We start from the raw sequence: 20,660 nt of genomic DNA, 5'->3' as shown, positions 1-20,660 counted from the left end.
TTTTCTTACACTTTTTCACTTTCTGCTACACTTTTTCACAGTCTTCATTTTTTCTAATTGTCCTTATTGGGGCTTCATCCATGGAGTAAAATTTAGCAACATCTGTCACTCTTTCCCTATTACGTAGACAATGTAACATCTTCTTTTTCTTGAAATTTCATTGATTTTTGGAATTGAGGTATTGCTTGTTTGAAGTGTTTTGGTTTTAACATTTATTAAATTCTTTTTTGCATTTAAATGATTATTTGAAATTTCTTACCTATGAATTTCAATTTTTGGTATTTGTGAAAAGTCGTTCTAAATTTCTTACTTTTTGTCTTTACTTATATGTATATAAAGTTTAATAATTAAGTATCTGAATAACATGAACTTAACCAAAAATTATCCAATTATTATGCAAAGACTAAAAAAAATTGTCCATAAAATTTAACCAAATAGCAGTAATGCATTTCAATATTTCTAACCTTCACCGTTGGTAAGGATTTTCTGGTGATGTGGCCTAGCTTGTGTAATTTTATTCATAAGTCCCGAATATAAAAAATTGAGGATTTATATGGCATTACAAAATTAAACACAAAGTAGGGAAATATTTATAATTTGAAAAACGGGACAGTTACTGTTAGATATTTAATCGGCCTCAAAAGTTCTAGCTGATGGAGAGAAATTTGAACATATGTAGAAAGACACCAACTCATGTAGTAAAGAAAAAGTATTAAGCTTATAAGATATTTCTCCCACCTTCTTGGCGTGCCTCCGTAGTGTAGCGGTCTGCATGCTGGGTGCGTATTCCAGAGGTTCGCGGTTGGATTCCCGGCGAAGGGAATGCTCATTTTTCACATCTCCTGCTTCCAAAATACCTAATGTCTCAACAGTGGCGCCCGAACTAAAAGAGTGGTAGGTGATGATTCTCCACACCCAGGATTTGGCGATTGGGTCCCCTAAAACCCCAGTCGTCCTTTAAAAGGAGTATATAAGGTATTTCTGCCGCCTTCTTAGCGTGCCTTCGTGGTGTAGTGGTCTGCATGCTGGGCGCGTATTCGAGAGGTCCGTGGTTCGATTCCAGGCGAATGCGTTGCTCATTTTTCACATCTGCTTCCAAAATACCTAATGTCTCTACAAGCTCACCTAGCAAACAAAGAGTAGTAAACAAAGCTTTGACTCGAGTATAATAGGCCTATGCGATACGCAGTCCTTTTCCTTAATGTTTATAAGTTACTTATATAGCATTAAGGTAATCCACATGTCTTACATATTCACGTAAACATAAATTAAGTTAGCAGCTTTTTTTAAAAAAAATATGTTCCTCCATCGTACTATCTTTCTAAATATTTAAGTCAATGAAAATATTAAAAATGCATAAATGATTTAGCAACAAGCTTCATTTAACTTATTTTTCAAAGAACTGTAAGTGATGCAGATAACAAGAGTTCCGGATGTCTGTGATAAGGTTAAATGGGTTTCTACTGCACAAACCACTTTATTGAGTATTATAAACTACACTCTCCTTTTTCAAAGCAGGTTTGGAAACTCAAAGATTGATTTTTCGCACACAAGCAAATGAAGAAAACTCTCAAGGTTAGGAACTGACCTACAAGACAAATGTCTTCATGGTTAGGAAATCACCTTTCAGAACTTGTCAATCTTAGAATAATGACATTATTACTGAATTTTGATAATGGATGAATGGCAGGTGGCCATCTTGAAAGGTTAGTGGAATAACAACAAATAAAATGCTATTCGAAGGTTACTTCAAGGCACCTCAAAATGGAATTTTGACTGACTAGTTATGCAATTCGGTTATGATTGCTGCATTTTGCAAGTGTGGCCAGGAAGGGGAGGAGGAAAGGAAGAGTGTATTAAATAGAAGGGAAATCACAGATGATTTATTTTGATGGAATACCAGCAACTGAGCTCTGCAAAAAAGAAAAAAAGAACAGGAAACACAGGTATGATATTTAAACTTTCTAATAGATTTTTGAAAATCAGTTTGAACAGAATTTTTATTCATTACATCTTGTTCATTTAAAAAAATTTATTTTAATTTAGAAATAAATCTTTTGGAAGATTTAGTAGAATAGTGAATCTCTGTGATAAATAAGAAATTTAAATATCTTGAACATTTTTTGAATATTTCATTTTATTGAGATTAATAACATTCACTAAATTATAAATCTGTTGTTTACTTAAAACCACTTCCTAGCTCTTATGCCAAAATTTAAGGGCTCGTTTACTTGTTTTTGTGCTTTACGATGGCAATGAACCCTAAAAATGAAGAAATATGCGATTATAACCCATACCCAAGATTCCAAACTTTGAACATCGACTGCTTTCTGATTTAAAGCAAAACTCCTTAAAAACTCTCCTTCCTCGAGTTATGAAAGTCAGAAGTGAATTCATATGAATGAAATATACTTTACACTTTATACCGCCAACTGGACAGCTGTCATGTTGCTAATATTTCCAGCCATTGATGTCCGTTTCAACTATTTGCGAGACCGCAGCCAAAGGTCATTCCTGCAGGTCAGACGGACATTCATTGATGACAAAAGTCACGGAAGTTACATACAGTTCTGTACAGTAACATTTATATGTTGTTCGCATAGAAAAAATTTTAATGGGCACTATTTCAAGTATAATTTTTTATAAAATACATTTTAAATGTGCAATATATTAAAATACCGCAGAAGTTACCCTACTGTTGCAAAAAGTTAGTTAGTGAGACATTACTTAGAACAGTAAAATGTTATTGAGTTACAATTTAACTGCTGTCAATTTGAATATTTGATATGATGATCAAGGGATGATATAGTACTTCGATTTGGTTACATTTATAAATGTAACCAAATTTATCAAATGGTCATGTAGAGTCATTACGTTGTTTCGAAGCAGGAGACATGAAAAATGAGCAGTGCCCTCGCCGGGACTCAAACCTCGGACCTCTCGAATACGAGCCAAGCATGCTGGCCATTATACCACGAAGGCATGCTAAGAAGGCGGGAGAAGTACCTTAAATACATCCCCTTTTAAAAGGCACCTAGGGATTAGGGGACCAGTCGCCAGATTATGGTGGTGGAGAATCATCATTCACAACCCTTTTTAGTTCGGGCCCCACTGTAGAGTCATTAGGTTATTTCGAATCAGGAGCCATGAAAAATGAGCAGCACTTTTTCCGAGAAAGAAGGCGGAAGAAATACCTTATAGCCATATTGATGCAAAATTAATTTTGTATCAATATAGCTAGAAGAACAAATACAGTTTTGTTACCTAAGAATATATTGTAAAGGATTCCGTACAAGATTTGAGATATAAATAAGATGCTGTATTACAATAGGTGTTATAAATTGATATTCACAACAAAATTCACCAGAAAAGTACTTAGTTACATTTACAATTTTTAGGAGTGCAGGTTAGGTGAAATTAAGTAGATGATAAAACTGCAAAGATAGAATTTTGTTACTTAGCATAACTATAAGACCAAACCCTTAAGCTTCAATACATCAGCTAAAAGAATTGAAAACTAAATTAAGTAAAAATGCAGAATGTTTCAAAAAGGTCGCGGCTGAAATTTTTCAGGAGCGAAAATCTATGGGGATTACATATTCGTAAGAAATGTACTATAGAATAAAGTTACTGAACTTACCTGTCCAATATTGGTTGTACAAACTATAAAGTATTTCTCCCGCCTTCTAAGCGAGCCTTCGTGGTGTAGTGGTCTGCACGCTCAGCGCGTAATTGAGAGGTCCGCGGTTCGATTCCCGGCGAAGGCGTTGCATATTTTTCATCTTGCCTGCTTCCAAAAAATACCTAAAATGTACCACCTCAAATGTAACAAAATTACTAAATATTATATTTTATGTGTTAGTGGTGTTTAAGAAGTTCGAACCTTAATTAGTGATTTAAGTCATATATGTGCATAGTAGATATAAAGGAAGATACAATACAGTTACAAATATTGCATTAATCTATTCAGTTTTGCAAAATTACTCAAGAATATGATTCAATTTCTACCGTTAAAACTGCAAATGTTTACCACAACCATAATCTTTACCATAACCTGCAAACCATACAGATTGATTACACGGCAATATATTGCAATAATTGTAAAAGAGAATACAATTAATATAGTTAGGAACAGAATTTGAATATATTGCAATAATGATATTAATACATACAGTTATACGAGATTTTTCAAAAAGTAAAATCTCGAAATTTTACAATTCAGCCATTCTAAGATTTCATGCACTAAATACCAAATCATGATGTAATAAACTTATGAATATAAAACTTGAACGTTTAAATATAATAAGCTAAAGTACATGAGCATGAAAACACTACAAAAAATTGCAATTATATACATAATTTTGGGTGCATTACAATTAAAATATTCTACAGTTAAATACAATCACGGATATAGAGAACATAGTTCAATTATACTAAATAATATGATTTCTAACTATTACAGAAAGTGTATTTCATTATTTCATATACTATCAAATTCTAATTTTACACAAAGGTTGTTTCATTAGTTCATACACCGGAAAAAATTTCAAGATGCAATAGTTTTGCAAATATTTATCTAAAATATTTAAATACAATTCAAATAAATACTTTAATATACTATAATTTAAACATTCATTTCATACAATGCAATTTAAATACGTTACAGTTAAGTACAATAATGGATATAGGAACTAGAGGTTCAATTATACAAAGTCTTAAGTAATATAATTTCTAATTGCACAGAACTTATTTCACTACTTCATGTACTACACAAGTTCTAATTATACAGAAAGCTTATTTCATTTATTGGAAATCAAATTACGATGCAATAATCTTACAAATTTTTAACTACGTGAATACAAATTAAAAACACATTCATATACTTAATACCTGAGAACGAAGTGTACGAGGAAAACCATTGAGAATTGAAGTATTATAATATAGAAAAGCTCACAACTACTAGCATTAACGGAACTAAATAGTGTTCGGATAATCGGGAATATGGAAAAATAAGAACTATCGACGACTGGTTAATAAACTACAACCGCTTAGTAAAAGGAAATGAAACAAAAAAAAAATAGTGCAATATAAAAACTTTAAATTATAGTCTAACAAGTCAAAGAAGAGTTTGCTATTAAAACTTTTAAATGTTTAAAAAATATTTTTAAAATATAAAACATCGTAAAAATCTTTTAAGTGGTTTATGTATTAATTGTGTAACATATGGCGCTAAACATTTTTTATTAATTACAAGATTTAAAATATTTATAAAACTTATCCATTACACATATTTCAAATTAATATAGTTTAATTTATATTAGGTACGTCATTAAAAATAAAACAAAAATTTAAATTATTAAGAACGACTTTTACCTCTTTTAAATCTGTCAGTTTGTCAATCAATAATAAACCGATTAAATTTTTAAAAAAAGAAATTTTTCAACTTACGATTCTTTTAATTTTTTATGGCCCCGCGTATAAGTCGACCCCCCACTTTAAAACTGAACTTGATTTTCTTTCTTAGACTTAGATTTAAGACTAATATGATAGCGTTCTTTAATGCTTTAGTGTTTCTTGGAAGTTTTTTTATTTTAACAAGGCGAGCGCATGACCGTGATCTCACCAATTTTGCCCAAATTTAGTATATTTATAAAGGATTTTAAAGTGAATATTAAGATCTAACTTTCATACAAAATAAACCGATCGCAGAAAAAGCTTTCACAGATTCTCCATCTGCTGGTCTTTTAATCATTAGAAAATTCATATAATATTTGAACGCATACTTCCGTTACATATTTTTCTACAGAAAATAGTTTAATTCTTTTTGTCGGCTTGATTTAAATTAAAATTTTTCTTTTTCATCAAAACAGTTGCTTCTGGGGTAAGTTGGTTTTGGTCTTTATTGGGAATTGAAGTGTTTTCTTCATTGGTAAAGTAGCAGTACAGGTAGAAGAAATTGGGCATAGAAAATATCGAGAATCAGAATCTTATGTTTTTTCTAGAAATTCAACAGCATCTGTTTTATTTTTATATATGAATTTCATTCATTCTACGATTTTCTTCGTTCCTGCAGATTTACTAGTTTTGTTCATAGCTCCATAAATTTTGCCATACTAATTTTGGATATCGGGATCAAAACGATATTGCAGATCATTAGAATAAAAAGCTTGTTCTTCTTTTATATATCGTCTCAAATCATTCTTAAGCTGATTATTTAAATTATGCTTTAGTTTATTCATCAAGCATGAATTTCAGTGGAACTCTAATATTGTGTTGATTGAAACTCTAATATTGTGTCAGATAACAATTTAAATTAATTATCTATCAAATTTATATCAGACTTTTAAATCTTATACTTTTCTATCACAATTTTTAATCGTCGAGAAACATTCCAAACATAGTGAGTAAACTATTGCACCGAGTCTTATGACTTAGTTCTTATCTATTGAATCATTATTTATCATTTTCTTATTTTACATGTTTTTAATATACCGTCATTTTTTGTTGATGATTTACAAAATATTTGATTACTTCTCATATTTTTGTTGTCACAAAACTCAGCTGTATATTCTGTAGTTACAGCCGAAAACGTCGCGGAGAAAACAACGCAAGGCGAAAACGTCGTGCTACAAAACATCGTGGGAGAAAACATCGCAAAGAGAAAACATGGCAGTTCTAAAACATCGTGGTACAAAACATCGTCGTCGAAAATATCGTGGTAAAAAATAAAGTATCTACAAATCATCGCATGACGATAACATCGCAGACATGCTTTTTTCAGACATGCTTTAATAACTGTAAATGGATATTCCCATAATGACTTGTGAGCGCAAGATGGAAAGAAGGATAACTTTTACTTTCATATTTTTTATAATTAATAAATTTTTGCTGAGAAAATAAAAAGGAAACTTAAGCATAGAAAATTAATGCAACTTATAGCACTTAATAGAATTTTAAACCGGCATAGTTAACTAACAAAGACCATTAATAAATCATTTTTATGAAGTTTTTACTGGTAATTTTTCATGAAAAGTATAATCTATAAAACGCATTTAATTTTCTATGCTTAAGTTTCCTTCTTACTTTTTCAGCAAAAAATTTATTAGTTAATAAAAAATGTGAAAGTAAAAATTATCCTTCTTTATACCTTGCCCTCACAAATCATTATGGGAATATCTATTTACAATTATTAAAACCTGAAAAAAAGCATGTCTGCGATGTTATCGTCATGCGATGATTTGTAGATACTTTATTTTTACCACGATATTTTCGACGACGATGTTTTCAAACTGCGAAGTTTTTGAACCGCTTTATTTTCGACGACGATGTTTTGTACCACGATGTTTTAGAACTGCCATGTTTTCTCTTTGCGATGTTTTCTCCCACGATGTTTTGTAGCACGACGTTTTCGCCTTGCGTTGTTTTCTCCGCGATGTTTTCGTCCGCGATGTTTTTGCGCGATGTTATCGGCGGACACCATATTCTGTAACGGATTTAAAAGGGAATTAGTAATTATGCTGTGCAATATTTCAAGCACATTACCATTATTTTCAAAATATTCGCTGTTTTCATCGCATAATCATTTTTACACTGTTAAGTTGACGCTTGACTAATCTTCGTTTTCAGTGTCGTCTGAATTATTTCTATTGGAAAGAAGTTTGATGGTATGATTTGCATTATTCATATTAATTATCTTCTTCACCTCCAAAGCTCCAACTGTAGTTATTAGTGCAGTACTTGATAAAGATATGCTAGCTTACTTTAGCACATTTTCAATGAAAATTACACGCGTTTCTGCAGGCAAAGATACACGTATGCAACGTAATCCCTAATTCCAAAATTTGTTGTCATGTCCAGAAAAATTTGCTTGTATGTCGATGATTTTCAAAAGATATAACTGATCAAAAGTTAGTAAAAACGCATTATTATCAAATTTATATGGTGATATGCCAATATTTCCTGATTTATTGATAAACTGATTTGTCGGAATAAAAGTTGATAGCAGTGATTTATAAATTATGTTGTTCAGTATTTTCTTAAAAATTCTGGCAGGCGTCTTAAAGAAATTGATCCCTGTTGCATGTTCATAAATAGTATTATCAATAAAATACTAAAAAATGCAGTCATTGGTTTTCTTTAAAAGCAGGAGACACAAGAAAGAAGCAATGTCCTCGCCGGGACTCGAACCCTGGCCCTCACGAATACGCGTCAAGAGTGCTTCCAATTACACCAAGAAGGTATGCGGAAACGGGGGAGAAAATGCTTTATATACTTTTCCTTTTAAAGGGAGCCTGGGGATTAGGGGACCCAATTGCCAAACCCTGGTGGTGACGAATTACTGTTCACAATCTTTTAGCTCGGGCGTCATTTGTAGAAACATTAGGTTTTTCTTTGAAGCCGAAAACATGAAAAATCAGCAATGCCCTCGCCAGGACTTGAACTCTGGACCTCTCGAATACGCGTCAAGAATGCTTCCAATTACACCACGAAGGCATGCGGAAACGGGGGAGAAAATACTTAACAATGTCACGTGGAATCTCATCTATTATGTTTCATCATTCATAAAAAAATACTCTTAACACTTTAAGAAAAATCTTTTTTTAAGAGCAAAAGTTTTATGAATGTCAAATTGACTCGTTAGCTTTTGAAGCCTAAATTACTTGCAAAAACTTTAGTCTTAAAAGACTCTTATTATCCTTAAAAGACTGAAAAAGCCTAAAAATAGAAGTAGAGCCATGCTGAAATTCCTACTGTGTTTTGCTAACTCTTATCTGCTTTATTTTGTATATGACGCAAGAAGTCAATAAAAAGCTTTCGACCAAAAAGATAAGTAAATAAGCTTCATCTGCCTCTCAAACCGCAAAACGGCTTAATAGCACAGATATAATTCTATGCTGATTTTTAATTTAACTGAAGTTTTACTATTTATGTCAATTTCATCAAAGAAGTATGACGAAATCTGATGAAGTTCGGAGAGCAAGATACTAAACAAAAGGAATTAGAAGGAAAATTTAGTTGAAATATGAATAGAAGTGCGTAGGCTTTCCTTAAAAAGAATACATTTCGGAATTTTAAGTCTTGAAAAATGGCACAAGGCTTGTGTTCACGGTGACAAGAAATTGTTGATGACAAGATAAGTATATACACGTATGAATTATTAGACAAAAGACAAAAAAATATATATCTTTTATTTTTACAAAATTTTCCTTTTGCATTCTTTTGACGCGGTTTTATGTGTTAAAAAAAAGGTCTGTTTCATGCCGCATTTCCTGTTATACAGCTTTCTAGATTCATTCCGTTTCCATTGTACACAAAAGAACACATGACGAGGTAAGACTTATGAACAAAGTAGATTTCTGTAATCTGCCCATTTCAGGAAAATGTAATCAACTGGATCAAAAATAAACCAAAGTCCTCATACCTTGAGCAAAGATTATTAACAAAATTCGAAATTGGTGGCAATTGATTCAAGTTCTGTTGAAGATCTGCTAGCGATTAATTTTCTTAAACCGAAATAACTCCTGCAATAAACAACATATTCAACTTTTAACGACCTGAAATCGACTGAGCATTGAATCCTGGACCTTCTCAGAAAGGGAAAGTAAGTAGTCTTATTAAACTATACTAAACTAAACTATAACTTAAGCATTTTCACCTTACGACCGCTTATATTCGTTAAGTAAAATCTACTGTTTTGTCCTATTAACGCATACACGTGTCCAAAAAATTACACTACTGTGTCCTAGAAAAGCGTATATGCTTTCACAGGGCACAGGCCGATCAATAGCAAAGTGGCTGAGAAATTCCATCCCGGTTGTATTCTTGGTGTTCAAACGAGACGACTGAGTGAGGTTTAGTGATTTTCCTCATGTGAAACATAAATAAGCGATTATTTTCTCATAGAGCTTCCTCCACAAAGACATTCCTCCCGATTGGCAGATAGCCTAGCGGGCTTTGTCACAATCAAAATAATGAAGTCATTAGCTGTAGCGTATAGATAATGATATTAAAAAACAGGTAGCGAGAATCTTTCAAAATTGTATTTTATTGATTCCAAAAGAATTTTTTAAATATCCAGACGATAAAAGGTGCTCATTTTATTACACGCGCTTTAATAAAATCATCGACATGCGATATTGCATGTTTTAAAAGATTAGTTTCAAAAGTTACCTTAGTTACAAATAACCTTAGTTTCAAAAGATTATCTGTCCATAGCTCTTTATATTTCTGTGTTCCAGGCACACAAAGAATTCTTCTGCATTGCATTGCACGGACCGAAAGGCTTAATCATTTTGGTATGGACAAAGCTCTGTTTACAAATCAACAGTGGACCTCTTGTGTTTCAGTTAGACTTATATTGTTAGACCATGACCTGAACGCTGTGGGTGTCCATTCGCTCAAATTAGTTTTTACCCCGTTTTTCATTCTTTCCCTTGACACTTGCGAAGAAGTATCTATTCCCTCAGTCTCTCACTGACCTCTTATTTTGAACCCACGTGCCAAATGGAAGGCAAGATTTCTCTTTCGTTTCTTATCTCATTAGCTTCTAACTCCGATTTGTATTTTTAATGTATTGATACCGACAATTATTAGCAAATTATTTTTAGATTCTATATTGTTAAAGCTGATTTCGTTAAGGCGCCGTATAAATTGAAATATAGAATTTCTAAACGAAAGTCGAAAAGTCTCTACTAGAAAAATTCTTAAGCAATGAAACTTTATTAGGGAAATACACCTACATCGATGTTGTTAAATTACTCCTTTCGTTTAGATTTAAAAACATAGGCATTGAATATGTAATAAAGTTTACGTCAATGTATGTAAATAAAGTCAATTACTTATTCTTTTGTTTCATGTCATTTCTTTGGATATGCATTTCCCCCCCCCCTCCTTTTTTTTTTTAATCTTACTGATTTTGCGTAACGAATTATAACCGAAAAATGCTTTTTGTCCCAGCATAAGAACTTTAACATTTTACGTAACATTTAAGCTTAATTTACATAGTTGTTTACTCATTTATTATATATAATTACGTACCATAAGCAATAATAAAAAGAAGCATCTACTCCTCAGATGGTTAAAGAAATGTAATAATATCATTGTTGTCATAAATTTAACTTACCCATATAAAAAAATGCTTACTGTATACAACATGACTTCTTATTTTTTTTCATTAACATTTTCACTCTTTTTTTTCTTAATGCGAAACGTGATTAGTGCAAAGTCGAATAGGGTATTTTAGATACTTATTGTAAAAAGATAAAGTACTTGATTAGTGACTTTTTTTTTTTTTTTTTTTTTTTTTTGATACTGCAACTTAGTCACTCATTGAAAAAAGAAATCAGTATTTTTTCCCTAGGCACTCATTTTTTTTTTTCCAAAATACTTTTCTGTATTAAAATTCTTAATGTTTTGTTATTATTATTATTATTAATGTTTTGTTATTATTATTATTAGAACTCTTAATGCACTGAAGAGTTAAGAGATTCAGTTTTCATTTAAATTTATGAGAACTTTCTTTCATCTGCCTGTTACTTCATGAAATGAAAAGAAAATAAATTTAAAGCACTTTTCTAACATATTATGAAGCAATAATGAGCAGCATTTTTAAAATACTGTACAGCAATGATATCCTTAAAATACTTGCTTTGAAAAACTAAGATATTATTATACAAAGTAGATTATCAATAATTATATAATTATTATGCATTCTGAGTACTCCTGCCAGACAAACGGCATGGTTGCGTAAGATTTCTTCATTTATTTTTAAAGTCTTTTCCCCAGTTTATCTTTACAGTGTCTTATTTCCGGGTAGTAAGAAATACACGTTTCATCATTTGTAATTCATTTGGTGCTACAATGAATCTGTAAAATGAATTAAAATCTCTCGCAGAAAATATCGATTTCTTTTATTCGTTTCTACTTCCCTACCTACGTTGGAGTCCTCACTAGGTTCACCAAATGGTTGCGAAGAATTTAATAAAACTTACCAAATGCACTCTTCTGAGCAATCAGTCATCCGGTACCAGTAGTTTTTAAATAGTGATTGGGTATGCACTTCGTGTTTCATTTAGCGTTGTTCTGGCATATTTAAATTGATTATTTCAACAACAGCCATTACCTTTTAACTTCGCCGGACACTTTATACAATACTGAAAGCAGTGGTGTACGGAAGGAGTGATCCGCCCTGGACGGTACACTTATATAATGTGGCATTTTTTGTGTGAAACCTTATTTTGTCAGGTTAGTCAGGTGGATCATCGAGGCAAGTAAAGAATAAGGAGAAATTCTTGATTGCCATACTTAATCAAATACAGAACAAAAATAGTTTTTACTCTAGCTAAAATATTCAAAGTAAAGAAATACCTAAGCGAATTCAATACCTACATACCTCTCTATCGACGTATTTTTTTACATTTCGGCATTTCCCCTTTCTTTCTTAAAAAAGGCAACTAGTTATAATATATCAACTTAACTGCGTCATTTCAAAATTAATAAGTATCATATGATCTTACATAACGCTGCAATACAGATACCTTTCAGCTAATCATTCAATAAGATTTCAATTGAAACCTAAACTTTTTGATAGTCTCCCACATTCCATTTAATGTGTCGGCACTTTTTCGAATGCATCCCTCTTTCTAACGCGTGTAGTTGCTACATGATAGTTTTATGATAATAATTCTTCTATTTGTTTTATAATTCATTATTATCTTTAGGGGATCCTTTATGTAGTCTGTAAGCAATAAGAAGCTCTGAAGCTAATATTACTTTTGGAGGTTATAGAGGTTACTTTAAGTTTATAACAGTTATTTTAAGTTTAAACATGCTTTACTGTCTATTCTCGTTTCCCATCTACTATTCCCTACCAGAATGAGATTTTAGTATCTTGTTTTATGCAAATAGAAAGAGCATTTAAGGGTATAAGGCATTTCTTCCGCCTTCGTAGCATGCCTTCGTGGTGTAGTGGTCAGCACACTTGGCGCGTATTCGAGAGGTCCGTGGTTCAAGTCCTGGTGAGCCCATTGCTCATTTTTCATGTCTCCTGCTTCAAAATAACCTGATGTGCTTAGGAGTCCTTAGAGGCGCGTGTTTGGCCTTTGACTACTTCGTTACTTAATCTGTTACGTTCGGCCGTATTGTACGTGCTTGTTGATAATCGCCGGCTAGGTTAAATTAAGGGCCAATTACGTTAGATATTTGTATCTAGCGTCAGCTAAGCCTATTTAGTTTAGTATTAGATTATTTTCTTATTTTCTTATCCTGCTATAAAAACGCGAGTGGAGGCTTTCCTGTAAGCCCGAGAAGGGGCCATCTTTTATTATTTCTTTGAGTGAATAAAAGGGCATTTTAACCCCTCCTGAGACTTTGTCGTAAATGACGACAAACTCAGCGATAATTCGCTAATTAGTTTACTAGGTTCCTCCACATTTTAACATAGACAAAGTACTGAAGAACATTACAAGGTTCAACATTAACAAAACCCACATCATACTTACTTTTTGCAAATATATGACTATAATCATTCATAAATTTTTTCGACTTGTCATTTGCATAAGAATTTTCCCACTCATTAATTTCTTCAACATTATTAAACCTGTCTTCTTCATTTTCAGTATTTTCATTTAAGTATACGAAATTCCTCTCAAAAGGATTACTTAGATGCACACATTTATTTATAATTCTCTTTAACTGATATACCTCATAATCAGTAAAATTCAAATGGAATTCAAACAAAGGAACTTAAGATAACAATAAATAATTTACATGAGAATTAACAACATTTAATACCATATCTTTACTTAATCTTATAGTTTCGCGTGGCAATTTAATTAATTTCATGATAGGAAGACCTCCAGAGTCAGACAATGATTTTCGTGAATTTTCATTTCCGAGAGTTCCAAAATTATTGATGCAACTAAAATTATTTTCAGAGATTACGTTAACCTGACTACCTGCATTCGATAATAGCAGGAAAATTATTATTTCGTACCTTAACATTTAACTCAAAATATTGTCAATTTTTAGGAGATTTTTGATTTTGACAGACTGGGGGTGAATTATAATTTAGTGCTGGATATTGCAAATCGGATATCTCAAAGGTGGTAGTTAAATATTTCTCCAGTTTGAGGCAAATGAGATTTGCCTAAAAGACGTTTTCACCTGGCGTTGTTTTCTCCGCGACGTTTTCGTCAGCGATATTTTAGGCGGACACCTTTTTTTTTTAACAAGAAAAACGAATAATGTTGTCTCTTAAAGCGTTGCTTAAAGCTGTGTAAAGTTAGTTTGGTCGCCAGTGGACTTTTTTATGTAGAGTAAGTATTTGGAGCAGATAACCTGAGAAAACCAAATAGGCCCTCGGTGGAACCACGGATCTTCTTATTGCCAGCTGGACAGTCTAAATACCACCACAAGAACGCACAATACCCTAGTTACTTAAAAACTGAATGTTTTAGATTGCATTTTTTTTTTTTTTTTTTTTTTTTTTTTTCTTTCGAAGAACGTAAAACAACTGTTTAGATAACTAGAATAAAGACGACTCTGTACCGAGGTGTAATATATGGCCTTAGGAACATTTTCTAAAATTATAGTGTTGCCGAAATGGTTCATAAAAATTATCATCTGTATGAGTTAAAATTATATGTATTTTAAATTACATCAGTTACATACATTACAAAAAAATGGAACTTTAAATTGTTACGAACTGCGTTTATTGCTTTCAAACAACAAAATTTGGTAAGCTCTAATTTGAGAGATAAAATTAAAGTTCTCGTGTCATGTTACGGGGCAACACTTAGTTAGTAGTAGACACTTAGAAAGTAGTACACTTAGAAATAATTTTTCATGCCGCATAGAAGATAATTAAAGGTCCTGTGTTTAGCGAAACGGCAACACTTGCTAAGATGCATGTATAATGAATGATATGAACAGCAACATAATGCAATGGTTAAAAAAGTTTAGAAAAAATCAGCTACAGAAAGATTTATGCATTAGGTATTGATTATTATAATGTTAAATTCAGTGCTTTAATTTCTAAATTAGGAATAACACAGCCCTATTTAAAACCTTCAGGAAAGGTGAAAAAGAAATAAGTTTATGCAACTCTAAATAGTTAATAACTGAAATAAACTTAAATAAATAATAATAAATTTAAGAAAATTAATGATAAATAATTAATGAATAAAATATCACAGTTTCTTTTATTTGGGATTACGGCAAGAATCACAGTTTTACACTGCGACATTATAAGAGAAGTACCTTTTTTGTTTTATACGATGGTAAATCATTATGAAAGTACTTATGCATTTTTCATTTCAAAAATAATATAACATAACCCAGACAACATACTTATTTTGACTTGTAATAAAGGCAAGCAATCATCTCGATAATGGTTTCCACTAATATCGCCCCTGATTCACAGAGATGTAATTAAGTTCCGAAACGAGGCGGAAAATAAGGGGAGACATTATTTTATAGCTTTAAAAAATGTGGTATGAGTTATATTCTTCTTGCTAATCACGGTTAGGAAGATAAAGTTTGCTATTATGATAATATTATATTTATTTATTTTATTTCTGACTTTTCATCTTCTTTCTTCCCACGCGCAAAAATCCAAGCACGCGAGTTTCACACTTGAGGAAAAAAAGAATCGCTTTAGGTTGCTTTCGCTGACCTAGTGACCTAACAACCTCAGAGTGGGGATTACATCGTTGTTTTAAGGGCTTTGTCTTGTTAACCGTCTACGAAACCGTTTGCAAATGGAAATGACCGGGAACTTGCCGCGGATCAAATAAAGGCATAGCTAATATGCCGAAGTGGGGCAGAATTCCATTTCATGAAATACATACCAAAAACACTTTTACTCTTCTGAAAATTTTGTATGCTTGAGTATAATTTTACTTACATGAAACGAAAGGCACTTTTAACATCGACTAACGTAGAATGCGTATATAAATACTTAGTTTTGAATGTGTAACAAAACCCTTTATTGGCCGCCCACACGATACAGTGGTTAGGGATACGTATAGTTATTCCGGGTTCGAATCCCGAAGAAGGCATGGATTTGTAAATGTATAGTATCATGGGAGCACTCTAAATATGCGACGAGACGAAAGTCCTCTCGAGAGGTGTATGGTAGGGGAAAAGGGGTAGGAGATCCTCGAACCCGCCCCCCAGGAGCTCTCCTTCAAAACTGCGGGAGGAACTGGGTGAAGTATTGTCACCGGTATGGTGCTCATGGCTCTTACCAAGGACAGGCTTAATCTTCCTGTTCTTGCCAAGAAGAATTTCGCAGGCTTGTTCTGATGCTACTCTCAGACAAGTGAGGATAAGTCACCACATCAAACATATCAACGTCTTGCTTTCTTCTCTTTTGCTTTATTTTTATTCATTTATTTTAATGTTGAGATAAAACTGGTAATTCATATTGAACACGGAAGCAACCTTTCGTGAGCAAGAATTTACCGGACAAAAACAGACTCTCAGGACTTGTATTTCTCTTGATTTGCTTTGGAAATATAAATGGTCCTGAATAGGAACAGGGAGCTTACTCAAGCTATGTTCAAGAAGGTGTGAAGTAGACAGCACAAGCAGGAAGGGTATACGAAACCCTTTATTTTCAATCTTTTACAGGATCTTCCGAGCTTCGGAAGACAAAGACCAACCACTTGTGGTCTGAACGTAAGAATATAAAAACTACTAACTAAAACTCTAACTAAAAAACTAACTTTGAATTAGTATACAAATGCCTGGCACTAAGACTGGCCTTTATTTAAAAAAGGTACGTATGTAGTACGCCGAGCTGCTTAAACTACGATACGTTTGCAACTATCAAGAGGGCTAAACGTCTGGCCTTAAAGGCAACCAGCAACAGAGTGAAAACTCGTAAAACTAGAGTGGCAAGCGGCTTACTTCCTATAACTCCTTCTCTCTCTCTCTTGGCAAAAAGCCACAACTTAAGTACTTGGCGTTAGCAAGACAATTTGCATAAACAAGTTAAAACATTTAATTCTGGCCGGAAGTAGAAAATAAGAAGTGATAGTACAGTTTTAAAATAAAATAAACGTTAGTAAAACTTAGGATCCTTACAAGACAAATAAAAATCGAGCTAATAGTTTACGGATAAGAAAATTAATTGAACGCATAACAGGTTCATTTGTAATGGAATTAACGCATAATTACATGGGATTTTGTAGGGTTTTCCCCATATGTAGCATATTGTAATATACGTAAAGCTTATTTAGCGGTTCAATTACTTTAACCATTGAATTAACACCCATTTGGATTTAATTTTCCTTTTGCACCTTTAATAAGTTGGCACAATTAATTTTATTTACACAGCTAATCGGAGGGATCTACGTTTTACAATACTAATGATTATCTACTTAATGTAGCATTACTTAAGCAATACTATTTTCCCACAGAATGGACTATAAGCTTCAGCATCAGCTTCATTAAATTGAGTAGCATTCTTTTAGTTATTAAGAAAAAATCTGCAAACGAGGAGGGGGGAAAGCTAAGTTTGAAAAATATCTAATCGAAAAAAAAGTATTCCTTCAATTGAAAGAGGTATTTCTAGCAAAACAAGTTAAAATACCAAGTTGCAAACCTCGCGATTGAGTGCTTGAGCCCTGGATTTTCAGTTTCTTCCCCACACTTTACTGAGATGTTTTTCTATTTTAAGTTTCAACCAGCGCATATAGAACAGAAAGCCTAAACTGTTTTATATTGTATTAACAACTTAATATTTTTTAAACTCGGATTTTTAAAGCCCGAATTTTTAAAACAAATTAAGGATTACAGTATTTGCATAAATAAGAAACGTTGTCAAGTTCACAGTTTCAAGTTTCACCTTTAAGAAGAAAATATCCGATCCGGAATAGGTCAGTTCAGTTAATCTTCGGAAATCGAAAGTAAGTTTGAAACCACAGGTCTTTATGTATTTACTTTTAATAAAAATGTTTCACTGCTTGACGAAGAAATCGCTAGCAGGAACGCCCGAGTCATGGCTGTTTCTAGCCACCTAAAACTGGCGCTTGGGGATTTTCGTAAATTTCCTCCATATTTAACGAAGGATGAATACGAGCTAGTTCCGTTAAAATTTCCAGCCCGCCAGCGGCCGAGCGGTAAAGTCGCTTAACGCTGGTAGTTCGATTCGATTCGGGGCTCTAATCCCGGCGAATGAGCTGATTTGCATGTGCGTTTTCATAGTTTTTCCCATGCGTTACGTGTATGCGAGCCAATTTCCGTTAAAGAAAACCCTCCACGAAGGCATTCCTCCTCTTTAGCAGCTAGCCCTCGAGTGCTTTGCCATAATTAAATAAACCAAATTGAGCCTTAAAATTTCTCCCACGAAGGCATCTTTCCCCCGTTCTCGGATGCTTTACCTTAATCAATTAGTTTAACCTAAACTAAATCCAGTATTTAAATTTAAAATAATGGCCTTGAAGTATTTAAAAATATCCTTTTTTGTTCTTTATAACATATTTTCAAATTTTTACTCTAAAAAACAGTAGAAAACATAGCACGAGCACATGAACGTAAATAACGAGTCGTCAGAAACGAGCAAACCTCAGCTGCAAACTGATGTAACCAAAACCGTCTGCCACTACCCGGGGATGTTTGACGCAACCGTCTACATGATCGTACGTGCATGTGTATGAATGACTCACTTTTACGTATTGAACAGCTCACAGGTAAGGTTTACTACCTGAGAAGTTTTACAGCTCAGTTTTCATTGCAAAGAAGACCCCCCCTTTTTTTTTTTTGTCTGTGAAATATATCGTTATTCGAGAGCATTTATTGCACAAACGCAAAGCAACAACAAACAGCTCTGTGGCATATCGTAAAATAAGCATTGTGCTTGAATGCAGTGCAGTAACAAATCATACTTCATGAAGATAATTCTGAAATTTCTGTTTTATTGGTGATTCGCTGGATGAGGCGCATCGATATGATCCGGAAGACCACTTGTCATTATAGACAATGATTTGGAAAACCTCGTCGGTTAAGCTTCTTCCCGTGCACATCTGGAAGTGTCAGAAAATTTCAGCGCAATAGCAGAAAACATTTGTTTGCATTTTCATGAACCAAGGAACATGGAGAAGTTTAGAAAAGTGACTACTGCACGCACTAACAGACAGCAAAACTCTTCAGAAACTATCAGTCCATCAATCCCCTTCCATCACAAAAGGTCTAAATTTCTTGCTGACATGTGATGGAGCCAATATACTATTAACAAACATTAACGGTCATATTAGTGACCATTGCCGATGGTTGTCGTTCCTACTAAGCCTCCAGTTAATTCCAAGGAGGTTTTGTTGTGAACAACGCCTTATAATGTGTAGCACGAGTTCTTTCCTCAAAGTCAAACCATTACATTGAAAACTAAAATGGCATATATTTAGCAACTAACATGAGTACAGATTTCCTTACATCAGAAATTGCCAGCATTCGTGAATACGAAGAAGCATGGTGCCAAACGACACTCAGTGAAAAGATATATGATGCAATATTTGCTTTTGAAATGCAAGCTGCTGCAGCATACCTTTTCTTCCCCAGTCATCTTCTCATTTATTATCACTTCTTTTCTATTTATTTATTATCTCCAGCTCTATACTGAAAGGGAGGGATGCGCCACGGAGGACTTTTCAAAGCAAACTGACTCGCATCTTTGTTACACATGGGGGAAAATCACGGAAACGCCCACGCAGCCAACCCGTTCGCATGGGCTGGAACCCCGGACCGAACTACTAATGCTTCAGCGACATTTACCGCTCGGCCGTTGGGGTCCTTATCACTTCTTCTGTGCTGTGGAAAATACCATGGGCATGAGACAATCTTAGATATAGAGGCACTAAATTTTTCTTCTGAAGACAAGACATTTTGCCAGAGATGGTATAGTATATGAGTTTGTATCACGTTTGGATAATCCAATGCAACTGTCGCTATTAATAAGTATGTTTTTACGCTCAATCCAATCAGCCTTGAAGTTTCATCCAAAAATAATGATAGAACAGTTTTAATTATCTTACAGTAAAGCGATAGGAATTATATCAATTTATTGTTTTTTGCACTCAAGAAAGGGGATATTGTTTGACGTTTCAAACAAGATCCAGTTTATATATATAATTTGTTGAAGTTCTAGTAAAGCTATTTACACAATCCATCACTGCATACATGACAGTTTGATCGATTTATTATACAAAACAAATTTACAGTTAGCGGTCACAAGAATGTTAGGAGGGGTAATACTAAAAAATAATAATCAAAAGGAGATGAAGCGAGTGATTTATTAAGACAGCGTGGGTATGGAGTAAACACACCCGAAAGAACAATTGGAAATTAGCTTGAGTCACTACTCAGCATATTCTCAAAAGAACTTTTTACAGGTAATTAACTTAGAGGAAATTTAGCATAATTTTGAATGACTACAAATGAAATGTCGCATCTCTGTTTCATGAACTTTCGCCACGCGTCTTGAAACGCGGAAATTCAGATACAAGAGCAAGACAGAATACTCGGAGTATTGTTAACAGTCATGCACTGAATCCAATGATTTTGAACAAAGAACATGAAGCTTTAACCTTTGTCTGGAAATCCTTCAACTATTTCTAAGAGGAATACATGAAACACAGAGTTCGGCAGATGTCAGTTAAAGG

The 20,660-nt window shown here is 33.3% G+C and overlaps 1 protein-coding gene across 6 annotated transcripts in view; it reads left to right on the top strand.

The window, feature by feature from the left end:
- The first annotated feature begins 1,809 nt into the window (after positions 1 to 1,809).
- Positions 1,810 to 20,660, top strand: part of LOC118181805 (uncharacterized) — a 55,010-nt gene continuing 36,159 nt past the window's right edge. Inside the window, exon 1 of one of the 6 annotated variants that reach the window (XM_085808900.1) lies at positions 1,810 to 1,946. In XM_085808900.1, the coding sequence (XP_085665026.1) occupies positions 1,892 to 1,946 (55 nt within the window). In that variant the 5' untranslated portion in view covers positions 1,810 to 1,891. Of the gene's footprint in view, positions 1,947 to 9,342; positions 9,602 to 20,660 lie in introns of those variants that run through there. The other 5 variants (XM_085808901.1, XR_004756957.2, XM_085808899.1 and 2 more) reach the window with 5 other exon arrangements.

This window comes from Stegodyphus dumicola, chromosome X2 (genome assembly GCF_044657685.1).
Source record: "Stegodyphus dumicola isolate Sdum_Otavi_A_Nest chromosome X2, ASM4465768v1".
In the NCBI taxonomy this organism is placed as follows: domain Eukaryota; kingdom Metazoa; phylum Arthropoda; class Arachnida; order Araneae; family Eresidae; genus Stegodyphus; species Stegodyphus dumicola.
Note: the sequence above shows the minus strand (reverse complement) of the source record. Positions and strands in the feature narration are given on the sequence as shown.